Here is a 25,464-nt window from a genome sequence, read left to right as displayed (position 1 = left end):
AGCTGCTGCAAACTTGCGAGAGCTTGGACAAAGCTCTGGGCCTATACCTAGTGAAACTTAACAATTTCGTGGGGGATGACAACGAAACCACTGCCGTGAGTATTGCTAATTACCATTAGAACCCCACCGCTTAAACTCGGTTTTCCTAGGATAGCGGTGCCATCATATAGCGGCCGTCTCAATACTAAATAATACGGCTAAATATGGATGTCGTAGTATTTGTATGGAGACGGCCGCTATATGACGGCACCCGGAGGAAACCAAAGCTTTAGAAGCATCGATCACTACATAGTATAAAACAAAGTCGCTTCCCGCTGTCTGTCCCTATGTACCTATGCTTAGATCTTTAAAACTACGCAACGGATTTTGATGCGGTTTTTTTAGTGATTCACGAGAAAGGTTTATGTATAATTGGTTAACCCGTGCGAAACCGGGGCGGGTCGCTAGTGGACGAATAAAAAAAAAGATTAAGTAATAGTGTCTATGTTGGCGGCCGATTGTATTATCCGCCCGAACGTAAAGTTCCTGCGTTATGTTTTGACGGCATTAAACCAATAGATAAGTAGGATAGGTTGTTTAGGTTGCTTCAGATGCGCGAAGGGCAAACTGTATAGAAATAGGAGCCCCGCTATCTGGGAACGAGACAATGATTTTTACGTTTCACGATATACCTTTCATGATCTGGCGGTATTTACGATCGGCCGCCGAGAACTATACAAAGTCGCGTTCCTCCAATATTCAGCGCCATCTGTTGAATGAAAGTTGAGTTATTTTAACAAGAGGTCTTAAGCTTAAAACAAGATGGATGAAACAGAGACTTAGATCGGTTTTCCTAGGATAGCGGTGCCGTCATATAGCGGCCGTCTCCATACTAAATAATACGGCTAAATATGGATGTCGTAGTATTTGTATGGAGACGGCCGCTATATGACGGCACCGCTATCGGAGGAAACCAAAGCAAAATAGCAACCGGGGTGAATAGGGTTGGCGGGAGTAAATAGGTACAAAGAGAATATAGTGTATAGAGACTTACTGTCATGGTACATTATGTAGCCATAGTAAATTTACTGCCATCTTTCAACAGAAGATTAAAACTGTTAGAACGCCATATGACTTTGATCCGTATCGATTTGTTAAATGTCAAAAATTAACGCCATCTCTAATTGATTTCAGTCGTTGACTCGTTCAGGAAAGTCTCATAAGTCTTCGAAGTTCAATAAACACGTCAAAGCAAGTAAGCATTAAAATATTAATAATGGTCTTTTTGGTACCAAAACTGATGTATGGAGTGAGCACTCTATTCTTACTATATTGCTCTATGATTTCTCCCAATAACAATATGTGTATTTGACAGAAACTGGTGCTGACGCCAAGCTCTCGATGTACTCTCTGGACAGGTTCCCGCGTTGCTCCAAGGCTTCCCTCGGCCGATCAAGGTGAAATTTGAACTCTTCAATAACCCACAATAAACATAATGTGTCGTTTTCAAACAAAAGGCACCACTTTAATTGACGGTTTTTAACATAAGGACAAAATTTTATTGAATTTAAACGAATAACCTGTCAAAACGTCGTTATGGCAAGCGACAAAGTGGTACCTTTATAAGAAATTAAAGGTAGTTTTTAAGTATTTGTAACATAGCTACCTATAAATACTGTGTGAATTGTCTATCCGCATCTCCTTCATTAAACGATTGTCTAAATCTAAATGATGACTTAAGCCCACAGACAATCCAACCTCTAGACTTAGCATAGTCGCGCTACCCCCTCTGCCACACATACGGTAGCGTTACTCCATCTTCGAGTCAATCCCGTGCCGTGATTGGTCCGTGTCTTTGAACGGACCAATCACGGTACGGGATTCGCTCACCTCGTCCCCCCGTATTTTTGGCAGCATCGGTTTCATCAAAAAATTGGCCTAAGCTCAGTCTAGAGGTTGGATTGTCAGTGCTTAAGCCACTTAAGGCTAAGATGGAAGTATAAAATATAACATGGTCGAATAAGTCGATCTCTTTGTCGTTTGTTAGATTCGACGTAGTTGTTGAGCCGAGGTAACAAAAATTGTCGACTACTTGCAGCGTGGCGCCCTTGAGTTTTATGTCTGGAAAAGCATTAGTGCCTTGCACCATTACTGGTCTTTTGTACGGTCTTTTTTTAGATGCGACTCTCGGAATACACAGCAGCTGTAATAAACATTTGAAAGGATGTAAAGGCCAATGATGATGGTGGTCGAATAAAACAAGACGGACATACCTACGGACTATGTCTGTTTTATTCGTCCATGGTATAAAAAATTAGTAGATAATTGTAGTGTTATAAAAATAAAATCTTGTAGCACAGAATAAATAATAGTACAAGGTACAGAAGGTTCACTTTCTAACAAAACGCGTATATTACTACAGATATGACCGCTAGGTGGCGCAAGCGCGAGCAGGCGTCCGTTCCGTAGCGGTACGCGGCAACTACTATGGCTAGACACCAAAATTGGTGTGGGCCGCATGTACTTGTAGCGACGCGACTAAATCGCGGAGTGAGCCACGCTTGCATTTAAATAGTTTTCTTGACGAACAATAGGCTACATGACTAATTTTTTTTTATGGTATCAATCGATCGGGTTTGTTTTTAGGATCAAATGTCTATATGGGACCCATTGCATTAAAGTAACACAAAAGTCAGAAATTGTAGTCAAAGTCCGACAGTCGCACTTCACTCGCGAAACGCCCTATACAAAACGGCCAGAGGCCGTGACGTCATCGCCCATCTTGTAGTATGGACAAAACAAGAAAATTGCGTTTTTGTCGGTGAAATATTGCGTTTATGTATATAGTTGCTAATTGCTATACAATATTTTTTGGGATGAAATGTAAGGAATCGAATGGTACCCTTACTTTTATCGTTTTTGGAAGTTAAAAAAAACTTAAATTTTAAAAATTTCAGGTCCTGTAATTTTGTAATTTTTCAATATTTTATTTTAATATCCACATTATTGTGATAAATTGCTCGTTTGCTATCTATTTTACTAGATTTTGTTATAAAATTCAACATGTGTCATCATCCCTATTATTCACATGATATAATCTATACGGCCGACTTGCACCATTTACTAACCCGGGGTTAACCGGTAAAACCTGGAGTTACCATGGTTACCAGTACAATTTGACACTAGGTTAACGGTTTAACCGCTTAACTCCGGGTTAGTGGGATGGTGCAAGTGGACCTAAGTGAACTATGTTCGATAGCGACGGCACGTCTAAAGCTCGCCTGGGAGTATCATCGACTGCCAACGCGAAGACCCCTAGTCCATTGGAAAGCCCAAACGCAGCAGCCAATAAGAAAATACGGTACATATTTTTCTATAGATATAGAACAGCCATACTCAACCTTCTTTTTTATGATAGTCGCAAAGATGGTTTTGCACTGTAGCCTCGGGCCTACGATATAGTTCTACCAATTAATAATAAAAAAAGCGGCCAAGTGCGAGTCGGACTCGCCCATGAAGGGTTCCGTATTTAGGCGATTTATGACGTATTAAAAAAAAACTACTTACTAGATCTCGTTCAAACCAATTTTCGGTGGAAGTTTACATGGTAATGTACATCATATATTTTTAGGGTTCCGTAGCCAAATGGCAAAAAACGGAACCCTTATAGATTCGTCATGTCTGTCTGTCTGTCCGTCTGTCCGTCTGTCCGTCTGTCCGTCCGTATGTCACAGCCACTTTTCTCCGAAACTATAAGAACTATACTGTTGAAACTTGGTAAGTAGATGTATTCTGTGAACCGCATTAAGATTTTCACACAAAAATAGAAAAAAAACAATAAATTTTTGGGGTTCCCCATACTTCGAACTGAAACACAAAATTTTTTTTTTCATCAAACCCATACGTGTGGGGTATCTATGGATAGGTCTTCAAAAATGATATTGAGGTTTCTAATATCATTTTTTTCTAAACTGAATAGTTTGCGCGAGAGACACTTCCAAAGTGGTAAAATGTGTGTCCCCCCCCCCTGTAACTTCTAAAATAAGAGAATGATAAAACTAAAAAAAATATATGATGTACATTACCATGCAAACTTCCACCGAAAATTGGTTTGAACGAGATCTAGTAAGTAGTTTTTTTTTATACGTCATAAATCGCCTAAATACGGAACCCTTCATGGGCGAGTCCGACTCGCACTTGGCCGCTTTTTTTTAGTTTTATCATTCTGTTATTTTAGAAGTTACGGGGGGGGGGGCACATTTTACTACTTTGGAAGTCTCTCTCGCGCAAACTATTCAGTTTAGAAAAAACTTATATTAGAAACCTCAATATCATTTTTGAAGACCTATCCATAGATACCCGTATGGCACACGTATGGGTTTGATGAAAAAAAAAATTTTGAGTTTCAGTTCAAAGTATGGGGAACCCCAAAAATTTATTGTTTTTTTTCTATTTTTGTGTGAAAATCTTAATGCGGTTCACAGAATACATCTACCTACCAAGTTTTAACAGTATAGTTCTTATAGTTTCGGAGAAAAGTGGCTGTGACATACGGACGGACAGACAGACGGACAGACGGACAGACAGACAGACAGACAGACATGACGAATCTATAAGGGTTCCGTTTTTTGCCATTTGGCTACGGAACCCTAAAAAAGATCTTGATTTGGTACTAGTACAGTTCAATATGCCTCTGAACTGCCCTAGCACATGATTGGCGCGACAGTATCTCGCGGCGAGTTAGACTACCCGACACCCGTCTTTTTCTATGTTAATAAAAGAGGTACGGGTACTACGGGTAGTCTATCTCGCCGCGAGATACCGTCGCGCCAATCATGTGCTGCAGGGATGTAATGGATGTGGTTTTATCGGAACCGAAAGCGGAACCAGATGTTATAAATTTAGTTTATCGGAACCAGAAACGGAATCGGAACCGAAAACGGAACCGGAACCAGAACCGGAGCCTGAGTCAGTACTATCAGTAGGTATACATTACACAACACATACGAATACGTACTTTAAATTCAAAAACACGGATAAACCAGAACATCTAATTACTGCAGCACGTGGCAAGCGGGGCTATGAGCGAATGACTGGTATAAACCTGTTTTTTTGTTTATGTACACCGCTCATGTCCCGCTGCCGCGCTAAGCATTGACATCCGATATAACTTCCGTTTCAAAAGTAACGGAACCGGAACAGAAACGGATGTGTAATACCAAACGGAAGTTCCGACTTAACGGAAACGGAAACGGAGCTCCGTAACATCCCTGATGTGCTGTCCCGGCTGACGATATATAAATTAGAGATGCCCCGAATAGTGGTTATGGCCGAATACCGAATATTCGGCATGAGATGCGAACATTGTGAGTCACAATTATTATGAAAACTGTTCGCCAACAAAGCACAACGTTTGCTAAGATATATTTTTTGTAAAACCGAACTAATGAATGTAGTTATAGAGTAGCTGTTGTAGTTTTAGAGTCAATCAAATCAGACCCGTGATAAAAATAAAATATTTCATAATCAACAAATGCTTAAATAAGGGTCTTCCTATTTAACAACTTTCCAATAATACATTTTAAATATTAAATATACTTACCTAATTTTTGGTATTTTTTTTTTGTGTAATTTTTCTTTTTAGGTAGGGGCAACAGATATTCGGTATTCGGTCGAATAGTAGGCAATACTCGGCCGAATACCGAATATTCGGCAAAGTGGCGGAATAGGCCGAATACCGAATAGTTGCCGAATATTCGTAGCATCTCTAATATAAATTGGTCAAAAGGTTAAGAGCCAACAGGAGTGGTCATTTCTCCATACAAACGTACTCGACTGTTTCCTTCGTGGGTTTTGAAGCTAGAGCAATATTTTTTTCAACACAGATTAGCATTGTCAATATCTGTGTCGGACCGTTTTGCTTTTTTTGTTTTTTTAAGGCGCAAGAGCCCTTCAAAAATGGCCAAAATGGCCTAATTGACTATGCCGCAATGAGAGGCGTGCTATTCAAAACTGATATCAATTAGTCAAAAAAGCAAAACGGTCCGACACAAATAATGTCATTATCATTTAGATTTCTAAATTTGGTTACGATTGGTTAAGTTTTGGAGGAGGAAACAGTCGAGTACGAAACCTCGATTTTTGAGATTTTTACGCAGGATTTTTCGCCTTGTCCTTATCGCACTAGTTTTAGGAGCCGCTTCCGTTAGCGAGACGGGTATATTTACCTAAAATATTTAAATCTTAGCTCCTGTTGGCTCTTAAGGAGCACAGCAGTGGATGTTAAGAATGTGGCTCACATTGTCATGGACGTGTCTAGGTCGCGGCGGCCGCTGATGCGCGCGCCGGGCGGCGGGGGCGGGGGCGGGGGGCCGCGCCGCCACGCGCGCGCGTTGCACGAGCACGACAACATCACCACGCTCGTCGAAACCGTCGACGTCGTATGTAACCCGACACCAGCCTACTTACCCAATAACATAGACTAGGAATCCTCTAGACGGAGTCTAGAGCAATTATTTCATGAAACCGATGCTGCCAAAAATACGGGGGTGCGGGGGGGACGAGGTGAGCGAATCCCGTGCCGTGATTGATCCGTTCAAAGACACGGACCAATCACGGCATGGGATTGACTCGAAGATGGGGTAAAACTACCGTATAAGTGGCAGAGGGGGTAGCGTTACTATGCTCAGTCTAGAGGATGTCTTGTCTGTGCCCAATAACAACGTACAGTCAGCAGCAGTTGCAAAGCGGGCGAAAAATTACCTTGACACGCTCTTACGGCTCATATAGACGGCGCGCGAACTCGCATGCGATTTTAGTTACATTGCGGATCAGTGAGGTTACAATAATTCAGTCGACCGATCAAATGTAATGACCGCAATGTAAAGAAACTCGCATGCGAGTTCTCGCAGCGTCTAAATACGCCCTTAGGGTCGGTTGCACCAAAACATAGACAATCTAATTCTCAACAACGTAAAACTTTCCGGTCGGTGCTTCATCTATTGTCAAGTAGCAGTACTGATAGTTCCGCTACTCGATGCTAGATGTAGACTATGAAAATAATAGTCTTTTTAACAAACTTTTATTAGATCGACCTGTATGTAACTATGTAAGGGAATCTTGCAAGTTAAATTTGATCCACTTCCCGGTTTCCGATGGAGCTGAAATTTTGCATACACATGTAAGTCGGGTGACAATGCAATATTATGGTACCATCGAGCTGATCTGATGATGGAGACAGGAGGTGGCCATAGGAACTCTGTGATGAAACAACGCAACCTAATTGTGTTAGGGGTTTTTAGAATTGTCTCGATGCGTATTAGTTGTCTGTCGTAAGAAAAGTACAGTCAGCGATAAAAGCTTGTACCAAAAATAAAATTTTTGCCAAAAACTTATTGGTACCAAAACTGATGTATGGAGTGAGCAATCTATGTATTTATTTCTCTATGACCAAAGTGTTTGTCGTCGTTAAAGAGTTCGCTAAATTTTACTGTTTGGAAAGTTTCGTAGTAAACCGCCGCGGCGCGCCGGTGACGTTGATCAGTCTGTCAAGTGCTGACGGTGCAACAACACAACATGCAACATTAACGATGACAGTTTGGTGCAACCGACCCTAAATGTAGCATGTTTTCACAGATGACTACTCCCCACGCGTCGGCGACGAACTCGGTCCGCAGCGCCCTGCCCCGCCCCTTCAGGTCCCCGCACTCCCCGCTGCGCCATCAGCCCAAGTCATCGGGCGCCTCCAGAACACCACGAGGTACTCTATACTCTATCATTGACGTATATTCAGCGGTGCTACCCACGAATTCCAGCCAATCGTGCAGTCTAACGCGACTAGTTGCGACCAATAGCGCGCGTTATGCGAACTCGTCAACCAATCGCGCGCGTGATGCGAACTCATCAACCAATCGCGTTGTAGCGATTTCACACCGCTGTACTGGCCCCTGTCATGACAGTGACAGTTGCGTTTCGTTCGCTACAGAGCGTTAACGATTGGCATGTTGTCTACGGGGTTTAAAAATAAACTTAAATTTGGAAATTCCCAGGTCCTGTATTTTAATATTTTTGTATTATTTCCATATATTATTTTAATATCCACATTATTGTGATAAATTGCTTATATGCTATCTATTTTACCAGATTTTGTTATGTGTCATCATCCCTATTGGAAACAACTTGTCGAGTCAGTTTTCCACCCATTTCTGCCCGGAGAAGGGCTGAAAAGCAAATAATAAATATCAAATAATATTTCGCACATAGGTTCTAAGATACTCATATTGTAACCGGGGGTTCGAATCCACGGTCTTCGGCACTGATTTGTTTACTAAAGTATTAGTGCGTAATAGGGTTGGCAACTGTTAAAGGTTTGCTTAGTTATAGCGCCATGATGGCTTGCCCCTTCCTCTAGTTTACTTCTATGAGATTTGGCTTAAAGGGCAGGTATCCAGGGCATAAAATTCCATAAAAAAGAACAAGAATTTCACACAATTCTAGGGATTGACAGGGTAAGCTATGCTGGCGCCATCTGCTAAATACTTCGACCGGCCAACCCCGTTACGTTATTGTCCTTTCAATATGTCGAATACATTTATAAACATACATGTATAGCTAAGGTTAAATATTAGTATCTTATGTTTAGCCTCGTGCCGCCCACCATACATAATTATAGCCAAGGAAGTTTGAATCTTGTTGCATTTTCAATTGGGTAGAATTTCATTTGTTCGAAAAAATTTCTAATGTACATTGGGCGGCACGAGGTTAGGCATAATTCTCTAGTTTTAATTCATTAACTGGAGTCCGAAGATACAAGCTATTCCTAGATTGGGGAACCCTGTTCATATTGTTTTATATAAAAGTATCTCTGTATGCATGCAACCTCTACTTCAATGTATGTTCCCACTGTTATTAAACCTTTTTTTATGTGTGCAAAAATGAAATATTTTACATTTTCATTTTTACAAGCTTTTATTTAGTTTCACCTGTCCTGTTGTCTGTAATCAAATCTTGCAAGTTAAATTTGATCCACTTCCCGGTTTCCGATTGAGCTGAAATTTTGCATACACATGTAAGTCGGGTGACAATGCAATATTATGGTACCATCGAGCTGATCTGATGATGGAGACAGGAGGTGGCCATAGGAACTCTAATTGTGTTAGGGGTTTTTAGAATTGTCTCGATGAGTATTAGTTGTCTATCGTAAGAAAAAAAAAAGCGATAAAAGCTTGTACCAAAAATGAAATTGTTGCCAAAAACTTATTTAATTTTCAAATAACAACAGAAACATTTATATTCCCAGGTATCCGCAAGAGCAAAGAAACCTCACCCAGGTCGCCAATATTAAGCCTAAAAGTAAAGCAGGACATTGAGAAAGATCTAAAGCTAGCTCTAGACGCTATCCACGTGTCAGACGACACTCTACCGTCGGTTATCAAGGTGCAATGTGCGAAGAAAGACGCGGTGAAGACACCTATTGAAACGACTCCAAGGACTGACGGGAAACCGGACGAAAGGAAAGACATAAAGGTAAGATCTAAAGCTAGCTCTAGATATCCACGTGTCAGACGACACTCTGTCGTCGGTTATCAAAGTGCAATGTGCGAAGAAAGACGCGGTGAAGGACTGACGGGAAACCGGACGAAAGGAAAGAGATAAAGGCAAGATCTAAAGCTAGCTCTTGATATCCACGTGTCAGACGACACTCTACCGTCGGTTATCAAAGTGCAATATGCGAAGAAAGACGCGGTGAAGACACCTATTGAAACGACTCCAAGGACTGACGGGAAACCGGACGAAAGGAAAGACATAAAGGTAAGATCTAAAGCTAGCTCTAGACGCTATCCACGTGTCAGACGACACTCTACCGTCGGTTATCAAAGTGCAATATGCGAAGAAAGACGCGGTGAAGACACCTATTGAAACGACTCCAAGGACTGACAGGAAACCGGACGAAAGGAAAGACATAAAGGTAAGATCTAAAGCTAGCTCTAGATATCCACGTATCAGACGACACTCTACCGTCGGTTATCAAAGTGCAATGTGCGAAGAAAGACGCGGTGAAGACACCCAGTAAAACGACTCCAAGGACTGACGAGAAACCGGACGAAAGGAAAGACATAAAGGTAAGATCTAAAGCTAGCTCTAGACGCTATCCACGTGTCAGACGACACTCTACCGTCGGTTATCAAGGTGCAATGTGCGAAGAAAGACGCGGTGAAGATACCCAGTGAAACGACTCCAAGGACTGACAGGAAACCGGATGAAAGGAAAGAGACAAAAGGTAAGTGAGTCTATTTTAAACGGTTAAGGTCAACCGAGGTAAATGCGTCTTTTAAAGATTTCTTCTAAACGGAACATTTTAGAACTATTATAGCCGTCTGCATTAAAAGTTCAGTGTCCACACTTCAAACAGAGAGGGTTGCAATAGTTCTAAAATGTTCCGTTTAGAAGAAATCTTTAAATGACGCATTTACCTCAAGTGACGCATTTCTCGATTGACCTTACTGTAAACTACGCGTAGGCAGGCGTGGCTCACTCTAAAAGTACATCCGTTCCACACCAATTTTGGTGGCTACTGGGCTAGCCATAAGCCGCGCGTGGCGCTGTCGCCACCTAGCGGCCATATCTGTGCTGATCGTAACAGATGCGTTTTGTTAGAGAGTGAGTCTTCTGTACCTAGTACTATTATTTATTATGTGGCGTAGGGCTCGTATTTGCGACATACGAGTACCTATTACCAAAGAGAATTTTAAATAGAGGCGGATTGTCAAATAAATTACGTAGCCACAGTAAATTTACTGCCAACTTTCGACAGAAGATTACAACTGTTAGAACGCCATTGGACTTTGATCCTTCTGATTTCACTGATATATGTTAAATTTCTTAAATATCAAAAAGTAACGCCATCTGGGCGTTTTCTAAAATAAATATTGAAAACCCGATTCTCACAGATCCTGGTGTTTTTGGGTTCTTTCACCTCAAGACTCACTAGCATATTCAATCCTGATGATAAAAAAACTTGTATGAAAATTGTACACGTCCATACAAGTGAAAAATTTTCTCATAATAAAACGTGACGGAATGGACATTTTGGGACATCTTTTTTTAATGGAAAGGTGGAGAATGCTGTCGATTCTGAGTAGAATGAGCCCAAGAATGTTCAGATTTGAAAGAATCAGGTTTTCGATATTTATTTTAGAAAACGCCCATCTACTCGAGACTAGGCTAAAGGTATGGTGCAATATTTACGAGCGATGGCGCGATATTTTATTTACACCTTAGTGTGTTGCAGGTGGGTTTTGACTTTGAGATGAGATAATTTATATTTATTCCATGCTGCTCTACTATCTATTAGATACTGGTGTTGTTTACTAGTAAAACAAATTAATAAACAAAAATAGTTTATTGAAAATGAAGAATAGCTTATTGAATATAGCTCTCGCTGGTTATAAAAATACATACGAAATAAATAAATACCTTACAGGTAGCCCTTTTAGGTTGACTATTATTAAATCACTTTTACGTTCAATGTAGGAGCATAACTTTGACAAGCTATGCAAAATTGAATTTTATGTTTAGCATACTTTGGTCTATATTCATTATGTAAAAAGATACCAGCTTGTCAAAATTACACTACAATATCTTACTACGAATTGTCTTTATTTATTTTAATAATAGTTTTATTTATGCTTTATCAAATTACAATAATTTATAGTTAAATAATTAATAAGTAAACTTTGCTTTAAGCGAATCTCATTGGAAATTTATTTTTTCAAAATAAGACTTGATAATTCAAGCCTTGATTGAATTTAATTGGTATAATTTCACTGTGTGTGAAAGAAACACCATGACATCTAAGAAGTGCCTTGCAATGTGATAATCTTATTCCCAACGTGTGTTTTTGTAAAACACTCGCATTTGCTCTTATTTTACAATATTGCCCCTCACTTGGAAACCCCTACTTTCCACACTTGTATCATAAATATTTTAGTCACATAGAATTGCCACGTGTCATGGAATAGGCACTATATCTTAACATTTACATTTAAACAAGCTTAAGCTTCATTATTTCTAATTTAAATGTCTGTTTTTTTGTATTTTCAACTTTATTATCAAAGGCTTAAAGTAGGTTACTTGAAATACAGCGAAATTGTGATAAAATATGGCTTCTAAAGAGCATTCTGACTTTGTATGTATTTGGTGGGCTGTATAAATTAGACCTTAACATTAGTACAGTTAAGTGCACTTTAGCTTGTGTTCGGGATGGCGCTTAGGCGCATTTGCCGCAGAGGGGCTTGTTGTCCATCACGGAGAACGTGGAGTCGGTCACGGGGTTCCTGCATTTCTGGAAAATAGAAAAAGAAGAATTCAGTGCATATAAAAAAAGTAGAGAAAGTAAAAAAACAGCCTGCACAACGCGCCGCGAAGAATTCAGAGCATATAAAAAAAGCAGAGAGAGAGTACGATGAAGCGCACATAAAGACAGGTATTGTATTACGGCACGCTCTCACTGGTGCCACTTGGCGTCCAAAGCGATGATCGCCTTGTCAGTGATGGGATTGGAGCAGCCTGCACAACGCGCCGCGAACTTGACAACATGACCTGAGTAGGAAGAGTAACTTACTTTGCAAGTGAAGCACTCGCGGTGCCACTTGGCGTCCAAAGCGATGATCGCCTTGTCAGTGATCGCCTTGGAGCAGCCTGCACAACGCGCCGCGAACTTGTTAGCGTAGCACTCAGAGCAGTAGGGACGACCGCCCTGGAATTGAGGAAGAGTTATTGTTTAAAAGGCCAGTGATATTAGACTAGGTACCTAAAGTAAGGAAGCTAAGCTCTAAGAATGTACAGTGGGCCAAGAAAGTGGTCTACCAGTTTTGACAAAAGTTTCTGCGAGATCTAACGATCGCTAAGGTTGACAATTGTCACTGTCACACTGTCAAATCGACCTTGTTGTCTCATGACGTTCAAACGAACCTCAACCGTAGGGTGGTAGACCACATTTTTGGCCGACTGTACCTATGTTTTATTGTATTAAACAAAAATTGTATCATTGACAACCTTTTTTGCCATTTTAGTGGTAAAATCGTTTATTATTGCGAAATCTTTTCTTTTTTTTATATCCGTGCATTCGACGACTTTCAACATCTGTTATCAAAAAGTGTCCTTGCCAGTGAAATAAATTAGTACTACTGAAATTGAAAAAAAATTATATACGGCTCCATTTTTACCACTTTAGCTAATCATTATTATATTCCAGACACTAAAATGACAGTTAAAATGACGATTTATGTACCAGTTTTTTCAATCGTATAACATTACCTGCTCCATGAAACCGCCACCTCCAAGCTCCTTCCTGCACCCGCCGCACACGAAGTGGTTGGCGTGCCACGACACACCCAGGGCTTGGATCACACGCTGAAATAGAAAAAAAAATAGCTTTTAATAACTTATTGTCGCTCATTCCCTTTTCCCTTTCTTGACTTTACAATAAGGAATCGGCGCGATGTTTTTAACCGATTGGTGAGAATTCACTGGTGTGCCTCTCTCACGTAAAGTCAGCATGAAAAATAGCTAGCATTTTTTAACAGCTTAACATAAATACATGTTTCTGTATACAACAATTAGACTGTAATAGAGGCTTTGGGGCGCGGAATTTCTATACCTGTACTATTGGCGCGTTGTTTTATACGCTACTATTTATGCTGAGTGTACATGCGCCAACCAGGAACAAATACTGTACCGATACCACTTTGCAAATCACAATAGAGTTTGAATGGAATACGAAAGGAGACAACATCCAAGATATTGAAATAAATTTCATTTAGTATACAATTTTGAGATAAAAGCAACATTCAGCCATACGTAGCTACAAGACTAGAGATTACTGGCGACATTTTATAATTTATGTCAAGTACTTATTCTTATTTATAATTTCAGAACATAAATGAGTTGCATTCATACTACTAAGTAGGTATAAGACTGCAATGTAAGCGGGTTTAGTCAAGGGCTCAGCTTGCCCTTACCAAGCCTCTCGTCTTCCTCGCATATTATGCCCTTTTTCTAACGCATCATTTGCATTAGGACTATGTGTCCTACAAAAAACTGTCAAGATCAAGATGTTTAGGTCTCACTGTTTAAGTATATGTAGAAGTTGGTTTAAATAGTTATGTCGATGTTGGGTCTTGGTCGTTTTCTATGTATTTGTATATTATATACCTATATCGTTGTCTGAGTACCGACAACACAAGCCTTCTTGAGCTTACTGTGCTAATGTCCTATAATATTTATTTATTTATATACCTAACAGAGTTTTCATATAGGGTGCTTTGCAATTGATCGACATAAATCATAGTATTCATAGTCACACATTGTCGTAACAAAAAACGGATCGCGCTCGCATATCGGAAGTTCCATACAAGATATTTCAAGGGGAATTTGAGAAAAGTAAAAATATACATTTTCGAATCTATATTCATTTTAATTTCAATATTAATGAATAAGTAAAACATGATAAGTTTTGTCTCTTCATTTCTATTTCTTGATTGAACTGATATTACCTAAAAAAAAACATTTAATGTTTATTTTCAATACCGGTACTGAGTTATAACCGCGAAAATCGAAGTCCGTCTATTGCGGGCATTTTTCTCTGTCACTTTAATTACGTCTTAATGAGAGTAAAAGAGAAAGATCCCCGCAATTTGCGAATTTCGGTTTTCGCGGTAGGCCCCCTGATTCCGGAGTTCCGGTATTGACCTACGTACCAGTATTGAAAATCCTCCGAATCGAATGCCCTACACGGGATGCCTTTTGTTTCCTCAATAGATGATGTCATCAAATGTTTCGTCTGTAGGCTGTGCAATCATAATGTTGTGACTAAGAATGTTTACGAGTACGACCCATTGTTTTTGTTACTGTCAGTGCTGTCTTGTCAAAGGGAATACCAGCATGATAGAAATATGAAGACAGGTTTTGAACTGGTCGTTGGTACAATACTTATTTATGTTTCAGTTTAATAACTTGCATTCCTTACGAAGCCGATGGTCCTGGGTTCCAATTCCAGTAAGGTCATTTATTTCTGTAATGAGCACGGATATTTGTTGCCGACTCTTGGGTGTTTTCTATGTACCTATCTAAGTATTTATATGTTATATATCGTTTTCTGAGTACCCACAGCACAAGCCTTCTTGAGCTTACTGTGGGGCTTAGTCAATTTGTGTAATTAGGGACGGGAAAAAGTGATGATTATAACTAAGTTATCGTCACAAATTGCTGTTTTTACGGAAGCACAAATTAAAAGTCTGTAGCTAGCCTTAAAGAAAGATTTTTATTAGTTTCTTCTAGCTACTCAATCTCAAATTGACCCGTCTCTCAGAATTTGATACAGTGTCAGTTTATATTCATTTATTATAATGCCAAATGCCAAATTGTTTTCGGAGAGCAGGTGTGACAATAGATAAAGGTCATTCCAACTTTAATAAAACAGTTATATTGGTTTATTCGTTTTATTGGCCGATACTTGCTTTGTGGCCTACCATCGCCCACACTGTTAACTGACAGTTCGGAAACCTTATTACAAAAGGCATAAGGTCCACCGATGAACAGTTAAGAGTGTTGATGTTTGTAGGTAACTAGAAATCATAAAAATACCTCGTGACCAAGAATTTTCATTTCCGATTACTTAAATATTAACTCCCAGATATTTATGTCAGACAGCGTTAGTGTAAATATCTAGTTGTTAGGAATTTCAATCCGCTAAAGGGTTAACGATTATATGTTATTGATACAATAATCGTGTTATTACGATACCCAGAACCATATCGGACACGGGAGGTAATTACGTTACAGCTAAGGCGCGTTTTCGGTATGTGGCCAAATGAGTTTAACATAGTGATAACATGTGAAAAACGACGTAAGCGCCATTGATGTTCGAATGTAGTTAGGGCGTTGTATAAAAACACGGTTAAACGGAGTTGACAGATGGTCGACACCGATTAGTTGCTGGGGAATCTTTAGATGTAGGTATTTGTAGCGTAAAATTACACAACTTTATCTAGTACAGTTTACAACAGAATTAAAATAGCGAGAAACCGATTCAAATTGCACTTTTAACTATACAATCTATATTTTAATTACTAGTAAATATGTTTTTAAAATATCTAAATTTGTTGTAACTGTGATAATTATCTATCTGTCATTTAATTTTCTTGTAGGTATTATGCAATATGCCTAGAATAAATATTAAATAGGTATACAAATAATAACTTTAAACAAACATAGCCACAACCGAATACAGAACCTCCTCCTTCTGGGTAATAAAGAAGTCGATTAAAAATAATAAGGCCAATATTTCACACCAGACGCGTTGTAGCTACTAGATTTGAACACAATTGTAAGACTAAAAGATACTTTTGTTGTCACGTCTAGCTCACCGCGGCAGAACACGATATTAGTGTGCAAATTGCCTAAAAACATGAATGGCGCGCACGCGGCGACCGGCGGCGACCCAAGCCCAACGATGCGATGACCGCATTGCAAGGCCGCACCGCGGTCGCGGACTGCACTAGGTTAACACCTATCTACTTTAGGGATCCTTAAGCTTCTATGAAACTTTACAAGTAGGTAACTGACAAGGAGGTAGCTTGTTTTTTTTACTGAAATCTTGTAGGTACCACGATATGTCCCCGGCGATGCACGTTTGTATATATACTAGCTGTTGCCCGCGACTTCGTACGCGTGGATTTGTATGTTGGTGGTTATTATATTCTACATTAGCTTAGAACATTCTTGTATTCTAATAATATGCCTTTATACAAAGATTCAAGTCCCGTACTCAAAAAAAATGTTTGACTTTCACATAAACTTTCAACCCCTTTTTCACCACCTTGGGGGATGAATTCTCAAAAACTCTGAAATTAGTTTTCTTCTCTTTTAATATAATACCTTTTAACAAAGTTTTAAGTTCCTAGAATTAAATAAAATTTGAACCCGTTTTTAACCCAGGGGATGAATTATTAAAAACGCTGAAATCACTTTTCTTGTTTTCAAATAATTTGCCTTTATACAAAGATTCAAGTCCCGCACTCATAAAAATATGTAATCTCCATACAAACTTTCAACCCTTTTTTCACCACCTTGGGGGATGAATTTTTAAAAACGCTGAAATTAGTTTTCTTTTCTTTTAATGAAATAACTTTTTACGAAGTAAGAAATTCCTAACTTAAAAGACAATTTGAACCCTATACAAACTTTTAACCCCCTTTTAACCCTTTAAAGGGATGAATTTTTTAAAACGCTGAAATTACTTTTCTTGTATTCTAATAATATGTCCTTATACAAAGATTCAAGTCCCGCACTCACAAATATATTTTATCTCAATACAACAATTTCAACCACTTTTTCACCATCTTAGGGGATGGATTTTAAAAAACGCAGAAATAAGTTTTCTTCTCTTTTAATGAAATAACTTTTTACGAAGTTAGAAATTCCTAACTTAAAAGACAATTTGAACCCTATACAAACTTTCAACCCCTTTTCAACCCTTTAAAGGGATGAATTGTTAAAACGCTGAAATTTACTTTTTTTGTATTCTAATAATATGCCCTTATACAAAGATTCAAATCCCGCACTCGCAAAAATATTTTATCTCCATACAAACTTTCAACCCCTTTTTCACCATCTTGGGGGATGAATTTTTAAAAACGCTGAAATCAGTTTTCTGGTCTTTTAATTTAATACCTTTTTGCAAAGTTTTAAGTTCCTAGCTTAAAATAAAATTTGCACGCCAAGACAAACTTTCATCCCCTTTTTAACCCCCTTAGTAGTTGAATTTTCAAAAACGTCTCAATTACTTTTTTTTTGTAATCGGTTATTATGCCTTTCTAAGAAGTTTCAAAGCACTTGTAATGGATTCAAACTTTCAACCCCTTTTTAACCCTGTTAGGGGATGAATTTTTGAAAACGCTGAAATTATTTTTCTTGTATTCTAATAATATGCCCTTATACAAAGATTCAAGTCCCACACTCATAGATAGATAGATAGATAGATAGATAAAATCTTTATTCAACCACAACTTACATGTTTTGTGACACAATAAATAAATAACAAGAGGCAAAAAGAAAGTTGACAAGAGACAAAAAGAAGAAAGCAACATACAATTTGACACTAATAGCAGTAATAGCAATTTACATATTTATTTTACCTAAGTAGAGGGTCATGTGTTGTGGTAAAGAATAGGCGCTGACTCAGCATAGATACTGCGGAGACCGCAGCGCTGATCTTCCGTCAGAACCTTAAATAAACCTACAGTAATGAACGACCAGTGCAGCGCCAGTCGATGTATGTATGAAATACGTATATATTTATATATATGTATTTATATGTATTTGTATTTGTAGATACTATAAATATTTGAAAAAATAGAATTTACTTACATAATATGTGTCGCGTAACGGTGTGGGTACAAACAAAGTATGACGCATAAGTTAGTACTTACTTGTTAATAATTTAATATTATAAGATTTATATGATGTGAACGCAAGTGGACAGGCAGCGATATTAGGTAACGGCAGGTAACGGCAGGTAATGGTGTGAGAGGTGGGGTTAGTTTAAGCACTTCGTTTTTGTGTTTCTAGTAAGTATTCGCGTAATTTTTTTTTAAATTGAGGTTTACTTTTTAATATTCGGATTGGTGGAGGTATGTTATTCCAACACTTTGTAGCACTATACCTAAAACTTCCCCTAAAGGCAGCAGCGCGGTATTTTTGAGGCTGCAGCATCAGAATACGCGGGGCTCTAACTGAGTGACAGCTTCTGTTTGTTGACCAAACCAGTTTTTTGAATAGATAGCTTGGAGTCTGAGTGTTTATTACATCAAACAGTAAGCATGCCAACATTAGTTCCTGACGTGGTAGCATTTTGAGACAGTTACCGTTATTTATAAATGGAGTGACATGAGTCCGCGGGGGAATATTGTAACAAAACCTGGCACATGCGTTTTGGACCCTCTGAATGCAGCGCTGCGAGCGTGCCAAGAGGCAAGGCCCATATACAGTAATACAGTAATTTAATTTCGATATAATAAGGGCTTCGCATAGTCTCACTCGCAGATCGACACTCAGAAATTCACGAACGTTGTATAAAACTTTTAGACGGTACATACAGTACCGGAATATTTCAGCTATGTGACCTTCGAAACGGAGGCTACTATCCATCAAAAGACCAAGATTTCTCGCTTCGGTAACTGGAGCCACATTCATACCATTCATTTCTATTACAGGATTACAGGCTGTTATAGAGTTTGTCTGGTGCGGTGATCCCAGGATCATATATTTGGACTTTATAGGGTTTAGAACCAGGCAGTTTTCAGAGGCCCATTCTGAAATACGTTTAAGATCAGAGTTTATTTTAGCGACTGCAGAGTCCGTGTCGTTGGGAAAGAAAGAAAAATATATTTGGAGATCATCCGCATATAACTGGTATTTACAATGATTAATACATTGGATGATGTCGGCACTGTACAAAATGAAGAGCAAGGGACCCAAAATAGAGCCCTGCGGGACACCTCTTGTCACAGGTATTGGCTCAGATGATATAGAGCTCCCGTCACTACGAGTTATTTTGACCAACTGTTTCCTGTTCTTAAAGTAGCTCTCGAACCATCTGATAGTGCGGTAATCAAAACCATAATAATGTAGCTTTGCCAAAAGAAGTGGAATATTAATGCAGTCAAAAGCTCTCGAAAAGTCGAGCAGCACCAAAATAGTTCCTTTGCCTAGGTCTTGGCCAGCATGAACTTCGTCTACTACATCATGAAGCGCTGTGTTAGTGCTTCGACCTCGCCTAAAGCCCGACTGCATTTCGGGTAAAATGTTATTATTTTCCAAGTACTTGGATACTTGGTCATATACCACTTTCTCTAAAATTTTTGACAAGTAAGGCAATATACTTATAGGTCGAAAATCTTTTAGGTCACTTGGATCATTTGTTTTTGGAATAGGACGTACAACAGCTGTTTTCCATAACGATGGGAAAGTGGATGTAGTAATAGAGCAATTGATTAAATCAGTGATGACACCCAAGGTGCGTGGAAGCGTCATCAAAATCATGTCAAAGTTAATACCATCAAAACCAATGGCGTTAGACTTAGTGTGAAGTAATAGTTTACTGACAACGCTTTCAGTTACAGTAGTTAATTGGAAAGTTGAAATACCATATAAGCTATTCCTAAAATACATTATGCTATCCCAGTTTGGTATATTATTACCTGGAACATCTAGAAAAGTAATATTCATAGCTGTAGGGTCATCAAACTGTTTTGGTATGTCCGCTTCGTTTTTGAAATTAGGTAATATGTTTTCCTTAAGGTTTTTCCAAAGAAGTTTAGGATGGTTAAGATTAAGATTAATGTTTTGATTAAAGTAAGCCTTCTGTTCGAAATGCAAGCTGGTATTTACTAGATGTTTTAAGTTTTTGTAGTTAATTTTGTCCGTATCAGATTTGGTGCGTCTATATTTTCTTTGGGCATTATTACGGAGAACCATCATGTACCGCACGTTCGGAGTTAACCAAGGTTTCGAGGATTCTTTTACGACGAGCTTACGTATCGGAGCATAGGTATCGAACAATTGTAGTATATTTGCATTAAATAAAGACACTTTGGCCTCAAGGTCACGGAATGTATTTATGTGCCCCCAGTCAATATGGTCGACATCTTTATTAAATTCATTAATATCAATATTTCTCAATGATCGACTCACAATATTTTTAGGTTTAGGTTTAAAACATTTTACGGATAGTTCGACAAATACTAAAGCGTGACCCCCTAATTCCACTACATGGTCGATCTCAGTATTATGTACGCTGGTATCTGTACAGATGAGATCAATAAGAGTAGAACTGTTTTCTGTAAAGTGAGTAGCTCCCTTTATATGGTTTTGTAATTTATTTAAGGACATAAACTGTAAGAGAGACTTAGTCTTTGCGCTATTTTCATTTAATAAATCTATATTAAAATCTCCAAATAGAATTATTTGGTCATATTTTGTGAACGTGGCAATAGTATCATTTAAAGCCTCAAGAAAAGAGTTAATGTCAAACCAAGGCGGACGGTAAGCGGTCCCAATGAGAAAACAAACTGAGTTTATTTTTGTCTTAATCCACATTTGCTCCACGTCAGGAAAACGCACATGTTCGCATATCTGCACTCTCAAACCACTTTTAATGTAGAAACCCACACCACCACCAGCCTTACGTGTACCGAGCGTGCGCGGGACGTGGCGCAGCTTGTAGCCGCGCACGGTGGGCGCGCGCCCCGCCTCGCCCGCTCTCAGCCAAGTCTCATTTATTGCAATAATATCAGGTTGATGACGTTCCATAGCTGTAATAAGCTCATTGTGTTTTCGTACGTTACATAAAGATCCTGCATTAAAAAGACCGAATTTAAATCATAAAAATATTTGGTCTTAATACAAACTTTCAACCCCTTTTTCACCACCTTAGGGGTTGAATTTCCAAAAACGTCGCAATAAGTTTTTTTTTAAATCGGCTATTATGCCTTTCTTAGAAATTTCAAAGCATTTGTAATGGATTCAAACTTTCAACCCCTTTTTAACCCTGTTAGGGGATGAAAATTGAAAAACGCTGAAATTACTTTTCCTGTATTCTAATAATATTTCCATACACAAAGTTTCAAGTCTCGCACTCAAAAAAATGTTTGTTCTCCATACAAACTTTCAACCCCTTTTTCACCACCTTAGGGGATGAATTTTCGAAAACGCTGAAATCAGTTTTCTTGTTTTTTGTCCTCTTTATAAGAAAAACAATTTCCAACGATCAGTTGCGTTACATCCTGAACGTGTTTTAAGATTATTGAAATTATTTAAAACGAAATTAAAATGTTACCGTACGAGATCTTCCAGATACATTTTAAAGTCTGATGTTTTTCATCAGAACTAAATTATTATACCTTTTGACAAAGTTTCAAATTCCTAGCTTAAAATAAAACTTGCACCCCATACAACCTTCCATCCCCTTTTTAACCCCCTTAGGGGTTGAATTTTTCAAAATCGCTTCTTATCTCTTGTACACTTTATAAATGTAACCTGGTGTGCAAATTTCAACTTTCTATCTTTTGTAGTTTCGGCTCTGCGTTGATGAATCAGTCAGTCAGTCAGTCAGGACACTTGCATTTATATATATAGATAGATACGTATATGTACAGCGATGCTATTAGGTGTCATGTCGACTAGATGATAGCGCACTTTGTAAAGGCGGTGGGCTAGGCTAGATGATTGTTTTAAAGGATTGTAATTTTGTGAGCAGACTGTTTTCCTGACTATAAAAATTGGCACGTTACAACTGTTTCTCGTCCATACGGATTCATAAATTCATAACTCTAGAGTAGTACCACGCAATGTTTTGCCGCCAAGTGCTACGTCAACTCATTGCAAACTTAGCGTGGTCGGAATCTATGATAGGTACATTTTAACAATAATATATACGAATATTCGACCACGGAAGCCACTTTATGAGTAATACATTTCTCTGCCCTTATAAGGCCCGGTGTGAGTCACAAGGCCTTAAACTATGCTTTTAAGGTCCCGTCGCACATTATTTGACACGTCGATTAAAAACGGGCCGAACTTTTGAGAATTGCCATTAACATTGACATTTCATTATTGATATTGGACAAATTATTTTATGCATTTTTTTATTATATTGAGAAATACGTACAAACATTCAATGCAACGCACTCAACAGTGCACCGTACGGACCTGGACATAAAGAAAGCATTTTGGCTCACTAAATGTTTTGCAAAAGGCATGAACAAATTACTTTTATATTAAGTATTTTCATTTTCGTTGTTAAAGATCCATACTTTGGTTTTTAATGTTTGATTTTAACTTTTTTTATCTATGCAATAGACTAAAAAGGATAGGATTAGCATCTTTGACCATATATCTATTATTGGCCAGTTAAAAGTATCGGCGATTTGAAGGCCATGCTATATCTAAGCCAGCAGAGATGTGACTTATTTGAAATACTTGTATTTAAAATGCAAATACTAAATGCAAAATACCTATTTTGTATTTTGTATTTAAATACCTTTTGAAGAAAACTATTTTGTATTTTATTTGAAATAGTTTTTGGGACCTATTTTCTATTTTCAAAATACAAAATACTTTATAGTAGGTAATGTAGGTAGGAGTTACAATCTCTTCTGATGTTACAATCCTGGCAACTCTCTCATACTGTTGAATCTGTTTAGTAACGTCGCACATGACCACAAGCGTAGCGAGTGGTTAAAAAAGTGGAATCTTGAGTGTTGCGAGGGTTTCAAGGTACGAGAGGAGAACAAACTTTACTGCCCTGATGAAACTTTTCTGCACAAACGAGACGTTTTCATCACATTAACGAGAGGCATTATACTAGCTGTAAAACATTACAAATCTAAATTAATGCTTTTAAAAATTGTCCGTTATAAACCATCATCCATCCATCCCTCCGGTTAATATGAGCAACAACTAGAAATTTGCACTTTAGATAGAGGACTGATTGACACACTGTTTTCAAAGAATGAAGAGAGTCTTTTCAATTCGGATATTCTGAGTAATACTTTTTAATTCAGACTAGGTATTCACTATGCAGAGTACCTTTTATCGCAAAGTATTTGTATTTTTAAAAAGTATTTTGAAAATACCTATTTTGTATTTTGTATTTTAAATACAAATTCAAAAACGATTTTGTATTTTGCATTTGAAATAGTATATCAAGGAAGTATTTGTATTTTGTATTTAAATACTTTTTATAAAGTATTTTTCACATCTCTGTAAGCCAGCGGGCTCAGCACGGTTCCATTTTATCGACTATCACTAAGCCCGTCACTTTCGCACTTACGTACTTGTAAGAACGTGACAGGCATGGTGATAAATGATAAAAATGCGACCGTGCTACTAGGGCTGTTGATCATTTCGATAAATTTGCCACACCATGAGTCATCATCATTAAACTATATACCTACAGTAATAAAGTACAATAACAACTTTATACGGACACTTCTAAGTTTTGTCATAATGTCGCACACACACTCTTAGCTATTCACAAACATTTATATTTGTTAAATAACTCGTTACTAGTATTATCTTCTAGCCGCCCATATGCCTATAAAAATACCTTCAATATACAGTCTGTAAGTCTAATACGGGCAATAAATTAAACCAGATATAGAATTTACCCGTCTTATCATTAATTAAAATGCTTTTTTAAGGTACACTTAATTATGACCCCGTGATTAATTTTTTTCCACATGTACCGAGCAGCAATGTACTGCAAACATTAAGAAACAGAAGATGACATGACATTACTAGATACGAGCTTTTTATAGTAACTGCCAACAAGCGTTGACAGTTACTTTAAAAAGCTCGTATCCCGTAACTTGTGTGGTGTATTACATTGCGGGCCGAATTATTTTGTATGGTTAAAATTTTCAATGCATTTCTAAGTAAAATCTATCTTAATATACTTTTTAGGTCCTATGCTAACCACCGTTTAAATATTCGCCCGTATTGGATTTACACACTGTATTCCATTGTATTTAAAATCTTTATTTTGACAAGTCAAAATTCCATTTGTCTTGACCGAATTTTATTTAACCGTTTAACCGCCAGCAATTTTTGATCGAGCGTGCTCGTGTCGCCACCGACAGTAATTGTACTTACCACGCAGGTTGGCATAGTTACGGGAGTTATAAATGTGCTGTAAAAACCAAATCAGATCTTTGTCTTATTTATCAGACTGTGGCGAAATGAGCTGGATATGTAATGTCTTATATATCAGACTCTGGCGGTTAAAGGGTTAAGGACAAAATGGCCACTGTCGTAGTCGTATTGTTTAAAGATCTTTGTAATTCGGCTTTGGAATCCTGTCTCTGTCATGATTAGACAAACTTCAAGTTTGTCTAATCATGACTAACTTGCATAAAAATTATCTGCAAGTGACTAGAAAATATCCAGAGGGGAGGCCAGAAAGCTTGTGCTAACAGTGTGTTGGTATGTCTAATTTTGCACCACTTAGTAAAACTCGCTAATGTTCTAAGTTCCATTTGATGTTTTTTCCTTTCATCCCCCATGGCCTTATCATGATCACTTGAACAGTTTCTCAAATTCTCAAAGCCAGGCGAGAATTGTAATAAATACCTATACGTAATCAGAAGTAATATCGTAATTCCACTGGTCCGAATACAATGGAGCGCTAGATATAGTTTTGTCAATGGTCTGTCTGTGGGTGGTAATCGATGACGAATAGATATCGCTTTATACGGCCTCAAATGAGGTATTTGGCTAAAGTGGCTAAATATATCGCATCACACCTTTCTTACCATAGGAATAAGGATGTGTTGCGATATATTTGGCCTCTTTAACTGTCACTATCTATTTAAAGGTGACTGTACACTATGTACAGTCAGGCGTGAAAATATATCGGGTTTCTAT

The 25,464-nt window shown here is 38.2% G+C and overlaps 2 protein-coding genes across 2 annotated transcripts in view; both read right to left on the bottom strand.

Moving 5' to 3' along the window:
* Window positions 1–25,464, bottom strand: part of LOC134652818 (uncharacterized) — a 326,718-nt gene that overhangs the window by 186,440 nt on the left and 114,814 nt on the right. The window lies entirely within an intron of this gene.
* Window positions 11,896–25,464, bottom strand: part of LOC134652701 (paxillin-B-like) — a 30,320-nt gene continuing 16,751 nt past the window's right edge. Inside the window, exons 4-6 of the mRNA XM_063507864.1 lie at window positions 13,297–13,392; window positions 12,602–12,736; window positions 11,896–12,322 (exon numbers count right to left, since the gene is read on the bottom strand). Of these exons, the coding sequence (XP_063363934.1) occupies window positions 12,248–12,322; window positions 12,602–12,736; window positions 13,297–13,392 (306 nt within the window). The 3' untranslated portion in view covers window positions 11,896–12,247. The remainder of the gene's footprint in view (window positions 12,323–12,601; window positions 12,737–13,296; window positions 13,393–25,464) is intronic.

The sequence above is a fragment of the Cydia amplana genome, chromosome 12 (assembly GCF_948474715.1).
Source record: "Cydia amplana chromosome 12, ilCydAmpl1.1, whole genome shotgun sequence".
NCBI classification, from domain to species: Eukaryota; Metazoa; Arthropoda; class Insecta; order Lepidoptera; family Tortricidae; genus Cydia; species Cydia amplana.
This window is presented reverse-complemented; position numbering and strand designations above follow the sequence as displayed.